Here is a 15,465-nt window from a genome sequence, read left to right as displayed (position 1 = left end):
GTGGAGAACCAGATTCTTGGGAAGGAGAAGGCTGCACACAATTTGTCATCTCATTGGTTCGGCTAAGGATTGCCGAGTAAAGAGTAGATGTGTTCGGTGTAGATGTTACTGGGCTGACCACCATCGCACCGGTCTGACCGGTCCAGCCGCATTCGGATGTACCAGCTGCAATGGTGATGTTTGCTCTGCAAAATAGTTCGTCGGCATGCCATATAGTGGTTCTTGAACAGATGCTGGCGTAGCCGATGAATTAGCAGTTTGGAAAGCACAATTATCATCTACGGATTTATCTTTTTTCATGATATCTATTTGATCTTTTAAATCATTCATGGGCTTATATATATCAGCAATTTTCTTATCCATAATAGATGATAATTGGCTAAATAAGTCGGAAGATGAAGTGCTTACATTGCTTATTACCTCGACTTGCTTATTCTTGAATGTGAAGGAGGGCATCACAAAGTCTTGAATCCTCGTGACCTGGTCTTGCTGATTTTTCTTGAATCCCTTCAAGAATTGTGCTTTGAAGTGCTCCCTGACCACCAAGTACTCTTGGCGCTCCTCCTCGCTGAGTTCCTCGATAGATGTGGAGATGTTGCCTTCGTTGAGGTCGGTGATGACGCCCATCTTCTTTGAGAACTAGATTAGATTGGTTTAAAAATCAGATTAATCTGTCCCCAGTGGAGTCGCCAAAAAAATGTGTTGACACTAATTTGCGCCAATACACTCGAATGCGCTAGAACGCGCGTTGATCGTCGACACGATCTTCACCGACGGGCTCCCTGCGCACAGACCGGTCAGACCGGTTATGGCGACCGGTCAGACTGGTTCTACAGAGAACGCCGCGAAGACCTAAAACCTCGAGCTCGGGAGGGACACCGTCGGAGCTCGTGGATCTAGGGTTGCTCTAAGGTCGGCTGGCCACTCAGAACGCCATCGAACGCCGTGGAGACGAGCGAAGAACAGCAGATGAGATTGGAAAAATTAGGGTTTGGAGGAAAAAGTAAAGGATAAATATGTGAATCGATTGGGATTACTCTCAATCGGCCGTGGCCCTTCATATATAAAGGGTGGGGAGGTCTGTACCCGTTAGGAGTCGTAACCCTATCAAATCACGTGCCAAAATACAACTCCTAACTCGGACTGGGCGTTTCAGACCGGTCTATGGACCAGTCTGACCGCTCTGGACCGGTCTGACCGGTCTGACCGGGGTGCAGGTCTTCCGGGAGGCATAACTCCCTCATCTGGACTCCGAATTAAACGTTCTATATATGCATTTCGATCATCTCGACGAGATCTACGCAATAGTGCAGTCCAATTTGCAATTTGACAAACTTGTCTAGACCGGTCTGACCGGTTCAAGGGAGAGGTCTGACCGGTCCTGCCCAGATTGTCCAGAAAACCTTCATCGTGCCAATTTTGAGTGTCAACAATATGTACACACATGTTTGATTATAACAATTCTGTTCACTTATGCTACATTTTCGGACACGCAGCTGCAGCTCAACAGCCCAGCTATCCAACTACAGGCTAACTGCTCGTCCGTTGGCTAGTTATATTTTGCTATCGATTTGTGTAGCACTACCCCACAGACTTAACATGTGGTAGATAATACTTGAATAATAAGGTAACCTGATTATTATTTTTGGTATTGTTGAAAATTAGTGTTTCTTTTTTGAACATTGAAAATTAGTTATTTCTTAAAAACCATGCCCACGTGGAAACGTAAATACCTTGTGAGCACGAGAAGCGTAAAATCCAAAGTGTGCTTTTATCGTTACAATGCGAAGGTAGCGTGGAGTCGTTTTCAGCTTCATTCGGCGCAGCAGTCGTAAGCCGAGGAGAGAGGGAGCGAGAAAGGGCAAAAGCGATTGGAGGAAATCCATCCCCAGATCCCATCGACCCCCAATTCGTCCTGGCGCGCCTCCAATCCCAGACCAAATCATAGATCGGTGGCCGAGCCGCTTGCTTCGTTGCAGGATCGAGCGGGAGGCGGGGGCAGCGAGGCGGGCGCGCAGACGCAGGGTTGAGGGCGCGGGAGGCAGCGCCTGCCGGACGCCGTGGATCTCCGCCTCGACGCTGGGTGGTGGGTTGAACCTTCGGCGGGCGGCGATGGAGGCGGTGCTCTGCGGGCTTGCCTGAAGGGCGTGGGGCACGAGCTCAGGCGTTCGATTCCGCGCGCCTTAGCCTGACCTCGGTTGCCTGAGTCACCAACGGAACACCACTCAGGTAAATCTCTGGGAGGAGTCTGGTCAGGCGAATTCGGCTCCGGGTGACAACCAATCAAGCCCTAGATTCAGCTTAGACGCGGGTAGTTGAGGTCGTTGGCGCGGTGCCGAGATGAGCTCCGAGCCCCCAGAGCCCAAGTGAGTACGCCTTCCATTTCACTGTTGCTAGCTGCCAGGTCCTCGAGATTGTGATGTGCTCAACATGTGTCTCTGTATCTATGGCAGGATGAAGACGAGGATAGTGTACTCCAGGGATTTTCTGCTGTCGTTTGGCGAGTTGGAGCATTGCAAGAAGCTGCCCCCTGGCTTTGATACGGCGCTTCTTAGGTCAGTTAGCCTCCGTTTCTATTGTTTAGGCCTTTTGCGCAGCTGTCAGTGGGATTACTGTCTCATGATCTTTGTTGTTGCTCTTCCAACAGTGAGCTGCAGGAGCTGTCAGCAGGTGTGCTTGAGAGAAACAAGGGTTATTACAGTACACCCCTGGGAAGGTCAGATGGGTCAGGGGGCTATACTTACTCTTCTCGTGGAGGGAACTCTGGAGGGAGGTGGGACACTCGCTCAACTGGATCAAGCGATCGGGATGGGGAAGTACCTGATCGTGAATCTCTGGCACAGGGTAATTCATCTTTCTTTTTGGGTATGTTAGTCATTGAGTTCTTGTTTTGTTGGTTTCTGCAGTCTATGGTTTGTTAGTAAAGAATTGGTTCCCTGTGACATTTTTGCCCAATTCATCAGCTTGTGAACTTTCCATTCTGATGCTGTCTAGTCTATACAAATATATGCGTGCGTTTATTTCACCAATAGTAGGAAACCAAGGAAGGTGGAGAACATTTAACTCCATGATCATATTGTTACCAAGTCATGCATATTTACTTCCTGTTGTCCATCTTATGGAAGGATAGAAAAGTCGGCTGCATTTCTTAGTTTACTCTGTGGGTTTAATAATGTTGCCATGCAGCAGGGCGTGGTGGAAACCAGTACAGACGCAATTGGCAGAACACGGAGCATGATGGCTTGCTGGGAAGTGGTGGTTTCCCTCGGCCATCAGGATATACTGGGCAGTTGGGATCAAAGGATCATGGAAATGCACATCAGCCAAACAGGACATCGGAACGCTACCAGCCACCACGTCCTTACAAGGTTGGAGATTGTGCACATGTGCCCTTCCCTCCATCCTTCCTTCCTTCCTCTTATTGATTAGCAACCTTGCAATTTTCATGAGTACTTTACACATCAATGATAGGCTGCTCCATTTTCACGGAAAGACATTGACTCAATGAATGATGAGACATTTGGGTCTTCTGAATGCTCAAATGAGGATAGAGCAGAAGAGGAAAGGAAGCGGAGGGGTCGGTTTCTTTTACTACAACATAGAACCTCCATTCTTTTTTTCACTGCAATAATCTATGCTAGCTCACATTCCCCTATATGCAGCGTCCTTCGAATTGATGAGGAAAGAGCAACACAAAGCCATGCAAGGAAAGAAGAATGGTCCTGATATCCTAAAAGAAAATCCTAGTGATGACATCATTTCACAGTTACAGACGTCTACTGAAAAGGCTGGTGTCAAAACTAAAAACGGGAAGCTAGATGGACCTGCAGTATCCTCATATCAGGAAGATGCCACTAAACCATCTTCAGTTCTACTAGCTCCCGCTGCCAGGCCTCTTGTCCCGCCTGGTTTTGCAAATGCATTTGTGGACAAAAAGCTTCAGTCACAGTCGTCCAACATCTCACTTGAGCCAAAGGTGTGTATCCAGATGTTGTTTCTATAGATAAGAGAATGCCATCAATTTCATGCAATTATCTGCTACCATTCATGTCACTGACACCATTTTATGAAAAGTTGTTTTCATTGAAGATTGAACCTGTTCATCTTATTTCTGATGGAATCATTTCCTTCGCAAAAGAGGGATAGCAAAGCTACCATCAACGCTATAGTGTTAATATGTTTGTACTTTGTAGGGTCGTAACACAACTGCTGAGGCTAACATGTTGACTGTTGCACGACTTGGTGGTCGGCTAGAGGGTAACCAGTTAGCAACAGAGTTCACTGCATTTGAAAGCAAAGAGAGGGGAATTTCTGATAATGTTGCTATTATGGGTCCAAAGCACACACTTCCATCTGGTTGCGTTACCTCTTCACCTGAATTGGCTTCTAGCATTCTGAAAGGTACCGAGGATTGGGAAGCTGATGTGATGGATAAGTATTCTATTGGAAAAGAAGGCAAATCAAAGAGTATCAATCCAGTTAGGAAGGATGATTCAATCTCAATACTAGAACAGTTATTTGGCAATGCATTATCAAAAGGTGGCAGCAATGTGCCGACTTATGTTCAGGTACAATTTGGTCCTGCTTACTCTTAGTTTTCCTATGATCCATATCTGTACAAAAAACATCTGGATATTTATGGTTTCATGTTATATGAGCTATAACGTGCAATACCACCCAACCAAATATATTGAATGTTTATGTGATGTAAACTTGCACCTTCGCAATTTTATCCAATTTTATTGTGCAGTTCATGTTAACAATACATTTAGGTCTTAAATGTTACTCAATTTAGTGCTCCAATTCATTGATTCTTTTATAAAAAGGATGGCAGTGAAACTTTGATTATCTTCTTTGAAACATTCATCTTTGTGTTGGCTTCTGTGCTGCACGTTGATGTGATAGCTTTGTACTTTATTTGTTCACCAGCTTAGATGGCCTTTTATCCACATCATAATCTCTTTAGTTTAAATATAGCATGTGCTGGGTTGCAGTTAGAAATGATAGCTTCGTCCCACCAGGCATGTGCTTCGAAAAGTAGAAAGCTCCAATTTTGTTCTCCATTGAAGTATCTCAAAAGAAGAAAGCTCCAATGGTTCTGTGCATTGAAATTACTGCAACATACTGTTACATGGGTCATATGCTTATTTTTTCTTGGACGTGTTTTGCAGAGCCAGTCACTGAAAACTGATGACGACATGGTTGCTTCTACTCTACCAGAAACATCCAAATTTGCTCGCTGGTTCCTTGATGAAGGTAATCTCGTTTCATAAGTTTTGCTAGTTGGTCTCATTATGTAGACATCCTTTTAATGAGTGGTATTAGCATCTTGGTAGACCATCATGCCACAAAAACTTCCAAATAAAAATAAAAGCTGAGGACATGTCCCTTATTTCTCCATGGCATTCGTTTGGTTGTATGTTCTTCTGCTGATTTCATATTTTGTATTTCCTGCAGACTTGAAACCTGCAGAAGACCTATCTTCAAAGAGCCTGCTCTCCATGATTGTCAAAAATGAAAATCCAGGGCCAGAAAATATAATCCATGCTCCGCCTTTATCTGATACTGCTGTCCAGAATTTATCACCAAGGGCACCTATTGATAAATTTGATTCTGCATCAAAACTTCACTCATTTACATCCTCTACACCTGCTGATGGAATTCTAGAATGCAACCGTTCTGATATTCCAGTGACAGTTCCAGTTATGATGACGTGCGAGGATCTTGAGCAGACAATGTTGGCACAGGTTGAGAGCAATAGCAGTTCAACCCAGAGAAACACTACAAAGGAGCATCAGGTTGTTGTGGATGAGCCAGTTGCCATGCAGAAAGTATCTGGAGATAATCATGCATCACAACATCTTCTTTCATTGTTGCAAAAGGGAACAGATAATAAGGGATCATCTTCTCTGAGTTTCCAGATAGGATCAGTTGATGAACCACAGAGTGTTGATGCAAATTTAATGGTCAATGGTGCAATATCTGGAAGTGATGCAAATAACAAAGTTGACAATGCTTCTACTTCAGGGAAAAATCTGACACTGGAAGCATTATTTGGGGCTGCGTTTATGAATGAGCTCCATTCCAAAGATGCACCAGTTTCCATTCGAGGATCTGCAACTGGTGGTCCTAATGAGTTTGCAGAGACAGGTGAAACTCTATTGTCATCTAGCCACGAAAGATACTACCCTGTAGAACAGACCCTTTCCTTCAATAATTCTAAAGATGCTGCTGTCCCTAAAGAACCAGGAATTTCTTATTCAGTGGTAGCTGGTGGTCAAAATCAGGGGAACACTAGCTTTGACAAGAAAGGCTTGGAAATTCATCTGCCTGAAGAAGATAACTTGTTTACGGTGAACGACTCTCTGCCTGGTCAAAATTCTGATATCTTGTCATCAGTGAGATCTAGTAGAGTGGAAGGGCTATTGCCTGGAAAGGCAGTTGACGATCTCAGCTATAGGCTTCAAAGTCTTGTGCCTGGTGATGCAGAACACATTCAAGTACTTGGTCCTGATGCACTTGGATCTCATCCTCGTGACCAGCGTTTACAGGTTGAGTCTCAGAATCTTTACCATCTTCTACAGGGTAGGCCACCTATGATGGCACCTCGTCCTATGATGGATCACATTGTTAATAGGAACCAGCAAGCCCCATTTGACATGCCACAGCCAATGCGCCATGATCCTCACCGTTCTTTCCCATCTAACGTGAATTCTATGCAACATAATCTTCATGGTCCAGGGGTCCCTCACTTGGACCCAGCTGCACAGCATCTTATGCTACAACAGATGTCCATGCCTGGAAATTTTCCTCCAGAAGGCTTGCCAAGAGGTGTTCTGCCATCTCAGCCTGTGCATCACATGGCTGGTTATAGACCTGAGATTGGCAATGTAAATAATTTCCACGTGCACCCTCGCCAGCCCAACTATGGAGAATTTGGATTGATGATGCCAGGTGCGACTCTCAGAACACTAATTTTTTATTTTGTGTTTACTAGCAGATGTTACTCATCACAGTTTGCAAGTTCAGATATGCCATATTGCCTGACATGCTATCAATGGGAATTTTGCTTAATAGTTTCCTATATCTGATCTGATATCCCTGATCTCAGGACATACAATTTAGGTGTTCACATTGACTCATTCAGTCACACTTCTAGTTGAATCCTTCTGGTTTCCATGAGCAGAATACTATTCTGCTTTTTTTTTTGAAGATTAATATTTTTGTTTGGACTTCTTTGATGTTTCAGTATAAGAAGCAACTAACTGTCATGAGATGAAGATTTCAGTTTTTATTTCTCCTTGTTCTGTTTTCTATTTTCAACTTTTTATCTAGTAATTGGTTCTTGTATTTCCTGCAAACTTAAGAGTATGCTGGCAAAATTTGCTGATCTGTTCTGTAGGAAAGTAGGATGCGTATAATGGTTGATTTATTGCATTGAGCCCCTTGGGTAGTATATATAGAGTACAGAGACTTGGGGGGCAAGGCACCTCCCCGATATATATGGCAGTCCGGGATTACATATCGTAACCTACCAAATATACTCTAACATCCCCCCGCAGTCGTAGCGGTAGCAACATGAACGGTCAGACTGGAAAACAATGGAGACGTATCCCCCCTGCAGTCGGAACTTCGGTGCGAAAGCTTTGACTGGAGACTCATGCAGATGATAGCCCTTTAGTGCCGTAGTAGCCAAAGTCGAGGTGGACGTGGTCGAAGCTGTGGAGGGGGCGCGGGTCGAAGCGTCGTCGAGGTGCTCGAGTCCACAAACTCAGTAGCTTCTTGCTGAAGACAGCAGCAAGACGGTGCGGCGGATGACGATGGTAGACGGCGCAGTTTGCGACTTAGGTCACGCTCAGGACAGGGGTGGCGACGGCGCAGGTTGCAGCAAGTGTCGCGCTCAGATCAGGGGTGGCGACGACGTCTTCCTTCAGGAACATCGGCGGAGATGTCCGCGCGAGAAAGGCTGGAGGCGCGGAGGTGGATCGAGCGCCTGCTTGACGAAGACCGGCGGCGAGTGGCGCCACCGCTTGAAAAAGGCGACGACACCGGTAGGGTGACTTGATCACGAACGTCGTCGCTGCAGCCTGGAAGGCGCAGCAACAACCTCGTCCTTCGGGAGGGTCGACGATGAACAGCGACGAACGGTAGGGCGACGCAAACCGATCTTAGATCGAAAAAAAATAGCAGCAGCATCAAGGCGAACCTGCGGGTACAATCTCGGGTGCACCAAGTGATGCCCTCCCAAACCTTATCCTCATCCGCCTGTTGGCCAGAGGGCAAAGGAAGGAAGGGGCAGGAGCAGCCCGAGCGGCTCCTCTGCTCCGGCCGCGCCGCAGCCCGACGACCCCCAGAAGCCGCCCCCGCAGCCGCGACCTTGCGGATGGCGGCATGGCGTTGAGGGAGGAGGGGAAGCAAGCTCGCGGCGGCGCGTTGGAGAGGACCGGTGGTGGAGGGTGGCGGCAGCGCTGCGGCCCGGCGTGGACGTCGATTGGCGATGCGGCGGCCCGCCGGCCCCGATGGTGCAGTGGCCTGGCGTCCCCGCGGTGGTCCTCCGCAGCCACGCACTCGCGCTCATGGCAGCGGTGCGGCGGCGCTGGTAGGAGTCGGGGTGCCTGGCCTGATGCGCGGGAGGGGCGGGCGGATCCGGATGTGGAGTCGAGGGGGACGACGACGCGGAGGCGTGCAGGCCCAGTTGCGCCCCCATGGCGATGTGGTACCCGACGGGGACGTCGAGCGGTGCCGCCATGGGGCGGCCAGGGAAGAGGTAGGTCCTTCTGCTGCTGGTTGACGACGGCGGCGCGGATCAGAGGGATCCGCGGCGCATCCTACGAGGGCGCTGCCCCCGGCGGAGATTGATCTCCCCGGGGGCGGCGCGGGTTGCAGTGGAAGCGGCGGCGGCTAGGTCAGGATCTAAAACCTAGGCATCTGATGTCATGTAGGAAAGTAGTATGCGTATAATGGTTGATTTATTGCATTGAGCCCCTTGGGCGGTATATATAGAGTACAGAGACTTGGGGGGCAAGGCACCTCCCCGATACATATGGCAGTCCGGGATTACATATCGTAACCTACCAAATATACTCTAACATGTTCTTTTTTCTGCCACTGTTTAGGCCCATCAGGCCCAGAGGTGAGAGGCAATCATCCAGAGGCCTTTGAAAGGTTGATGCAGATGGAGATGTCAGCCAGATCAAAGCAACAGCAGGTGCACCACCAAGCAATGGTTTCTGGCCCTGTACCTGGTGGGATGTACGGGCATGAGCTTGATACAAAGTTAAGATACAGATGATGGATGCCTGGATGTTTTGCACAATTCCAAGGATCCAGAAGTGTGGTTTGTTGTATGTGTGGTCAGTCTTTACCCAAACCGCTGCGTACTGTGTCGTCCATTAACTTGGTTTAGTATCTGCAATTGATGGCCATGGCTGATTGGGGGTGCCTGTCTCACTTCACTGGTAGTGTTGTAGCATGTATGTACTTGTGGAGGGTGAAGGAATGGAACGGGTCAATGATCTATGGTCTGGATCGGAAAGTCTACTGGGAACACGGATATGATGATGTGCTGACTGGCAGGCACGCTGCACGCTGTCATTGTCTTAGCAGCCACCTGTGTAATGTGTTTGTGTCCTGTGTCTAACAACTACCCATTTTGATTTTGTATAAACTCTATTTCTGCAAAAAGGAAAAAAAAAATAGTGAACCAGATTAACATATTTGCAGAAGTGTCCGGAGACTATGTCAGTTGGTCCTGCTGCTTGCTTGAAATGTTTTGTCTGATGGAAAGGCCTCGTTGCAGAAATTCTGCTCAAATCCAGGATAAACTGAGTTGTTTCTTGCCTGCAGCAATGCAAACTGTCAGTAGACTCCTCTGGTAACCATGCCATGCCAGTTATGTTGTGCAAATGTCGCGTCATGCTGCCCTCAGAGATGTTTTCACGGCTCAAATTTCATGGTCTTTTTGGAGGCAATGGAAGATACCATGTTAATAGAAGCATCTCCTGCTTTGGTTCTGAAATTCGAACTTACATGAGTCACCGTAACACATGCATGTTTGTAGGCTATGGCGATTTCAGCTGCCTGCTTATTGAGTTTGCACGCACTGCTCGTTTCACCTAAAATTTTTGTGTTGGCGAGACAGATCGATCAATTTACATATTATGGCGATTTACAGGCACTGTACAACAGAAAGCATACCAACTGTCGCATTCTTTGACAGAAAAATTTGTGACAGATAGTTCAGTACTAAACTTGTCAGACCAGATTGTCCAATGGGCGCTACAGGATTTTTCATGTAAATACTGAAACAAGCATTCTTTTAACTGTTGATAATTATCTCTTCGAGGTCAAACTGTGGAGTGTACGTATTCTATCTATCCCAAGCTATTTCCCAGAAATCTCTTCCTCCAGTTTCTCCAGTTGAAGTTACCAAAAATCAATGGATTTCGGTGGAAATCCATCTGAACGAATTCCTACGCCTCAGTTTTTTTTATTTAAAAAAAAAACAGAACAAGTCATTTTTCATGGTGCCATGCCTCTTATAGTATTACCCAGATTTCTGTCATCCCTTGTTACTTTTGAAATTACACGGATACTTTTAATAAGTATTCTATTTTCCTTTTCCATGACTACAACATCTCACTCTGTTCTGCTAGCTGCTAGCTGTGGCTGGTGGCTGGTGCTGGTTTGTTGTGAGAGAAAATTACTGCTGACTGGCTGGTGGCTGGTGCTAGTTTGGTGTGAGAGAAAAATACTGTTAGTTGGCTGGAGAAGCATCAACGGAACAGAGCGACATCTCCGATTCTCCATTGACACCACACCACCAACATTTCTCGCGTACGCCGTCCGGACATATGTGAGATTGTGAGCACGCCTCGGGAATGACGAAACCATGCCGAACGTGGCATCCAGCTGGGCCAAGGAACGAACTCGTCAAGTACGCCGTGGTTTACACGTATAAATACGGGTTTAGCTAATCAAGTGCGTGTGTTTGCCGATTGAGCGGTACAAATACACCGGATGCCAGCTACATGCCTGGAGTACACTAGCTAGCTTCCAGAACATTTGCTCACCACAAGAACTCGGTCGAGCTAGGTGGGGAACGTGGAGTGGCCGAGGCGGCGCTGCTGCCGGTTCACCGCCATCGTCGCCGCGCTCCGCTCCTCATCACATCTCGCTTAATTACTTCTCGGTGCGATGCATCGGCGGTGGCGCGGCCATCAGCCGGCGTAAAGGCGGCGGGCCACACACCTGGAGCAGGAGCCGCCGCGATCTAGCTAGGAGGTAGGGTAGGCAATAGGCAAGGGACAGCCGGATAACGGTGAGAGGCGCAGCGCCGTCTCCTTCGAGTGGCGATGGCGCGAAGCTGGAGCCGCGTGGCGAGACAAATGTCCCGGCGCGAGCGTGGCCAGGACGACGACGCCGACGGGGCCCCGCCGCCGGGAGCAGCACTAGCACGAGGGGCACGAGGCACACGGCGGACATCCGGACGCCGCGGGACGCGCCGCGGGAGCGGTCGGGGTTTCGTTTGCCGCCCGCCCCGGACGGCATCTCATTTACCGTCCGGGGTCGGGATCATCTGGACCGTTGGATCTTGATCGGACGGCAAGTATTCGGCCTGGTGGGGCTTCCACGCGTGCGCGAAGCACTTCCTGGGCCGAGCGGAGGCCCAGTTTTGCGAGCCCGACTTCTCTACGGCCCGTCGCCGGGCCAACGGCGGCGCGCAGCTCTTTCCCCCTCCACCGGAATTCTTCAGTCTGCGACGCGGACATTGAACGGCTACCCCGTCAAAACAAAGAAACCTTGGACAGGTAAGCCATCCATGATTGTAATGTAAGTTCAGGTGTCCGTTTGCGTGAGCACAGTTCTGATTTGCTGGCGGAGGGTCGAGACAGATCTCCCAGCCTCCCGGAGCGTTTACTCACTCCACGCTGGAGCCCGAAACCGCTCTGGTATCCACACACCAATTCATCTAGAAAACCTGCAGGGGAAAGACTGACTGACCACTGACCAAGTGTGCAGCGTGACTACTTGCTTGATCGCATGTGATGGTCCTGGTGAATCTTCAAAGTCAAGTGATGGAGAGCATTCGCTTCTAGCTTATGGCCTTGTCTCGAACCTGATTCTTCCCGTTCCCGATTTGTTTCTGTCAATTAATAATCAAACTGTTCCGGCCCTACGAGTCGATCAAGAAAAGTTGAATGGTCGATCGAGACCTGGAGATCGAGCTAGCATTGCAATGCCGCGTGGAACGTTTCCACGAGTTCGTGACAGTGATAGATCATGGTTAGTTCTGCCGTTTTTCGTCGTCAAACAGGAATACGTGTAGGCGAACGGTCAAGTTTGAGTACCTATATATGCTTGATGCTTCTGTCTATACATACACTTCTGGAGCTGCAAGCATCTAGGCTAGGGGGATCGTCGTATCCCGGTGGGTGGGTGTCCAAATATTCTCCGACAAAAACTCCGTAGAGGCGGCCGGGTTTATATAAATGGGTGATCGGACGAGGCGCGGCGGCGGCGGCGGCTGGTTCACCGTCGTCGTCGCTCCGCTCATCATCGTCATCTTGCTCGCGGCGAGTCGGGGTGCATCGGCGGCGGCGCGGCGAGCCGGCGTCCAGGACGACGGCGTGATGCTGGCGAGCGGCCCCGGGACTAGCAGTAGCAGGAGCCGCAGCGCCGGCGTCTCCATGGTGGCGGGGGAGGAGGCCGCCTACCTCATGTCCGCCCTGCACGCGTGTGGCTCACGCAGAGATGCTACCATCGATCAGCTGCGGAAGTGTGCAGAAGCTACTGATGGTAACGGAAAAACTTCAACCTATTATGGCTAGAGCAGAAACCATATTGATTAGCATTTTTCTATTCCCCCATAGGGCATGATAACTTGACAAGATTGGACCTGTCACGTTGACATGATCCTAATAAAACATTTCTTAACCATCATGAGCAGTGCAACGAAGCTCTGTGAAGCTTATTGCTGTGCCACAGAAACACGCCTTTAAAGATTTTGTGAACGTCGCCATCGATATATTCAGGGCCGCCATGGACAAGCTACAATCTCCTCCAAGCTATGAGTTGTGTGCTTTCAATGGCACTTACGACGAGCTAGTACGGAATGTATCTGAAAAGGTGAGCCCTATTTATTTTTATGCACTTGCATTGCAATTTGCAAATACCCTTCTGCTACAAGGCTTGCCTGCAGTTTTTTTTACTTCTAATTGCTTGCATTTTGTTTCATCTGCTATGTTTTCCTCTTTGAAATAAGCAGGTGTTTGATGGAGCAGTGGGTGATGTGACCATAACTGACGACCGTGCCAGGATTGTAGATTTTACAATGCCATATGCACCATCTGGTGTGTCCTTGCTTGTGCTCGCTGACAATGACTCCAAACCACCAATCCAGTGGATATTCTTGAAGCCACTAACGACGGAGCTCTGGCTTACTACGGTGGGCTTCTTCCTCTTCACCGGCTTTGTCGTGTGGGTGATCGAGTGGCCCAGAAATCCAGCATACCAAGGATCAAGCGTGGCACAATTCAGCACCGCTTCGTACTTTGCTTTCTCCACCTTGACGTTTTCTCACGGTCAGCACCTCGATCGAGCTCAAAGTTCCTAACAGTTTGTGAATGGTTTTATGTAGCTTCTTTTGGTAACATAAGGATGGTCTCAGAACAATGTCTTTCTGTGTCTATTCCATAGCAGGCCAGATAATTAAAAGCTCTCTGTCGAAAGTTGTTATTGTGATATGGTGCTTCGCGGTGCTGGTTCTAGTGCAGAGCTACACTGCAAACTTGTCGTCTATGCTCACTGCAAAGAGGCTCCGGCCATCAGTGACTGGTCTCGACCAGCTGGTGAGCAATGGTTATTATATAGGATACCAAGAAGGAGCATTTGTGGAATCCTTTCTGACAAACAAAGGAGCCAAAAAGGATAAGTTAATGACCTTTATGAACCAAACAGAATATGCTGAAGCTTTGAGGAAGGGATCCAAGAAAGGTGGAGTGTCAGCCATCGTGGATGAGATTCCCTACTTGTCCTATTTCCTCTCTGATAAAAACAACAAAGAGTTCGAGATGGGTGAGCGCCTGTACAAGACCCCTGGACTTGCTTTTGTAAGTTCCTTGCTATTGCTATTGCCCTTCAGTACATTCTCTGTTCAATAGTTTGGATGCTAGGGGCGCCAAGGCAAAGAAAAGCTGACCAAACTAATAGCACCATCCTTTTTGTCTTCAGGTATTTCCGAGAGGCTCTCCGCTAGTGCATAATCTCTCAATTGCTATCTTGAACCTAACCGCAGGGAATGAGAGCGCAAGAATCGAGCAGGAATGGTTAGGCTCAGGCTCAGCTGCGCAATTGAAAAGCGACAACAGCCCGATTGCTGATTCCAAGCCTCTCACTTTGCGAAGCTTCTCTGGGCTCTTTGTCATCACTGGAAGTGTCTCAGCTTCCATGACGGTTATAGGCATCGCCAGGTCGGTCTATGCCAAGTACTTCAGAGTGACAGGCTCTGCATCGCAAGACGAGAATGGTGGAAGTGTACGCCATGGAGAATTCAGAGCTCTGCAGAACGACACGGGCAATGGCTTTGAGCCTGATCAACTCCCTCATCATGAAGTCAGGGATAACAGTTCCCAAAATGCCCATGGGAGTGGCGGAAGCATCGGTGACGAAGAGGCTGGTCCAGTGCGGGGTAGCATGCCTAATGGCTCTGTGCCTGAAGTTTGTATCCAGATCGAGATGAGTGATACTGGCCAAGGTGTGGACAGGGGAAACAGCAGATAGAAAAAACAGTTTTTTTTTTGGCAGATAGTCACTGACTAACAATGTGCTGCAGAATTCTGTGTATATACGATAGCCAGATGTGTTTTCCCTCCGGTTTCCCCCCCTCAAAAATGGTGGGGAGCTGTGTAAGAGAGAAAAAAACACACCAAAGGGTCACAAGGATCACTTCCCAGATGCAACTACTCAACGTTTTTTTAAAGAAATTGTAGCTTTTGTTATAAGCATTTTAGAAGCAATTAACTTGCTCATAGAAGAGAAATTTCGATATCTGACAAAACTGAATTTGCCCCTTTCAGTTGTTGTTAAAAAACCAAAATCAGATTATGCAAACAAGTCGAACCATGCGCTGGCTCACCGATTAAAATACTCCGTGCACAGACCTAAGCATAGGTATTCGATGAATTCCATCATCGAATAGCATTTTTCATATTTTCCTTTGGAGTATTGATTGAATACGACATTGAGACTCTCGAACTGGACTATACATAAGTGAACTATGTGAGTTCGGTTGGAATCAGAACTGGAGGTGCGCTACAGCTTGGAGGCCCATTATCCCTCCTGTAGCTGGACCACACAGGGCCTGACAGCCCCCCCGGAATCTATATAGATTCGTGCAAACAACAACAACTTTTAGATCTACCTCAACCCTAACTTCCTCTCTCTCCCCACCTTCTCTCCCCACTG

General features: G+C 48.1%; 2 protein-coding genes across 4 annotated transcripts; both read left to right on the top strand.

Annotated features, from left to right (window-relative positions):
* Positions 1-1,786: 1,786 nt before the first annotated feature.
* On the top strand, positions 1,787-9,716 carry LOC120702867. 3 transcript variants are annotated; one of them, XM_039986826.1, is made up of 10 exons: positions 1,787-2,366; positions 2,454-2,555; positions 2,648-2,844; positions 3,187-3,368; positions 3,472-3,577; positions 3,663-3,976; positions 4,194-4,568; positions 5,172-5,256; positions 5,458-6,954; positions 9,117-9,716. In XM_039986826.1, exons 1-10 carry the CDS (start codon positions 2,341-2,343, stop codon positions 9,290-9,292), a joined length of 3,060 nt encoding a protein of 1,019 aa, XP_039842760.1. In that variant the 5' UTR covers positions 1,787-2,340; the 3' UTR covers positions 9,293-9,716. The 3 variants fall into 3 exon arrangements, with proteins under 3 accessions (XP_039842760.1, XP_039842759.1, XP_039842761.1); XM_039986825.1 differs by having other exon boundaries at positions 1,804-2,366; positions 2,648-2,865; XM_039986827.1 differs by having other exon boundaries at positions 1,810-2,366; positions 3,190-3,368.
* Positions 9,717-11,897: 2,181 nt separating this feature from the next.
* On the top strand, positions 11,898-15,011 carry LOC120702869 (glutamate receptor 2.8-like). The gene is made up of 5 exons (XM_039986829.1): positions 11,898-12,798; positions 12,950-13,128; positions 13,268-13,583; positions 13,702-14,111; positions 14,233-15,011. Exons 1-5 carry the CDS (start codon positions 12,492-12,494, stop codon positions 14,779-14,781), a joined length of 1,761 nt encoding a protein of 586 aa, XP_039842763.1. The 5' UTR covers positions 11,898-12,491; the 3' UTR covers positions 14,782-15,011.
* Positions 15,012-15,465: the final 454 nt, after the last annotated feature.

This window comes from Panicum virgatum, chromosome 4K, assembly GCF_016808335.1.
Source record: "Panicum virgatum strain AP13 chromosome 4K, P.virgatum_v5, whole genome shotgun sequence".
Classification (NCBI taxonomy): Eukaryota; Viridiplantae; Streptophyta; class Magnoliopsida; order Poales; family Poaceae; genus Panicum; species Panicum virgatum.
The sequence above is the reverse complement of the archived record's forward strand: the minus strand, read 5'-3'. Positions and strand labels throughout refer to the sequence as shown.

Bases quoted from the DNA above. Each gene is read 5' to 3' on its own strand.
- LOC120702867 (XM_039986825.1), top strand. From the start codon at position 2,341: ATGAGCTCCGAGCCCCCAGAGCCCAA. The intron at 2,367-2,453 runs GTGAGTACGCCT...TATCTATGGCAG, and splicing joins TCCGAGCCCCCAGAGCCCAA to GATGAAGACGAGGATAGTGT. The intron at 2,556-2,647 runs GTCAGTTAGCCT...CTCTTCCAACAG, and splicing joins TTTGATACGGCGCTTCTTAG to TGAGCTGCAGGAGCTGTCAG.
- LOC120702869 (XM_039986829.1), top strand. From the start codon at position 12,492: ATGGGTGATCGGACGAGGCGCGGCGGCGGCGGCGGCTGGTTCACCGTC. The intron at 13,584-13,701 runs GTCAGCACCTCG...ATTCCATAGCAG, and splicing joins CACCTTGACGTTTTCTCACG to GCCAGATAATTAAAAGCTCT. The intron at 14,112-14,232 runs GTAAGTTCCTTG...TTTTGTCTTCAG, and splicing joins AGACCCCTGGACTTGCTTTT to GTATTTCCGAGAGGCTCTCC.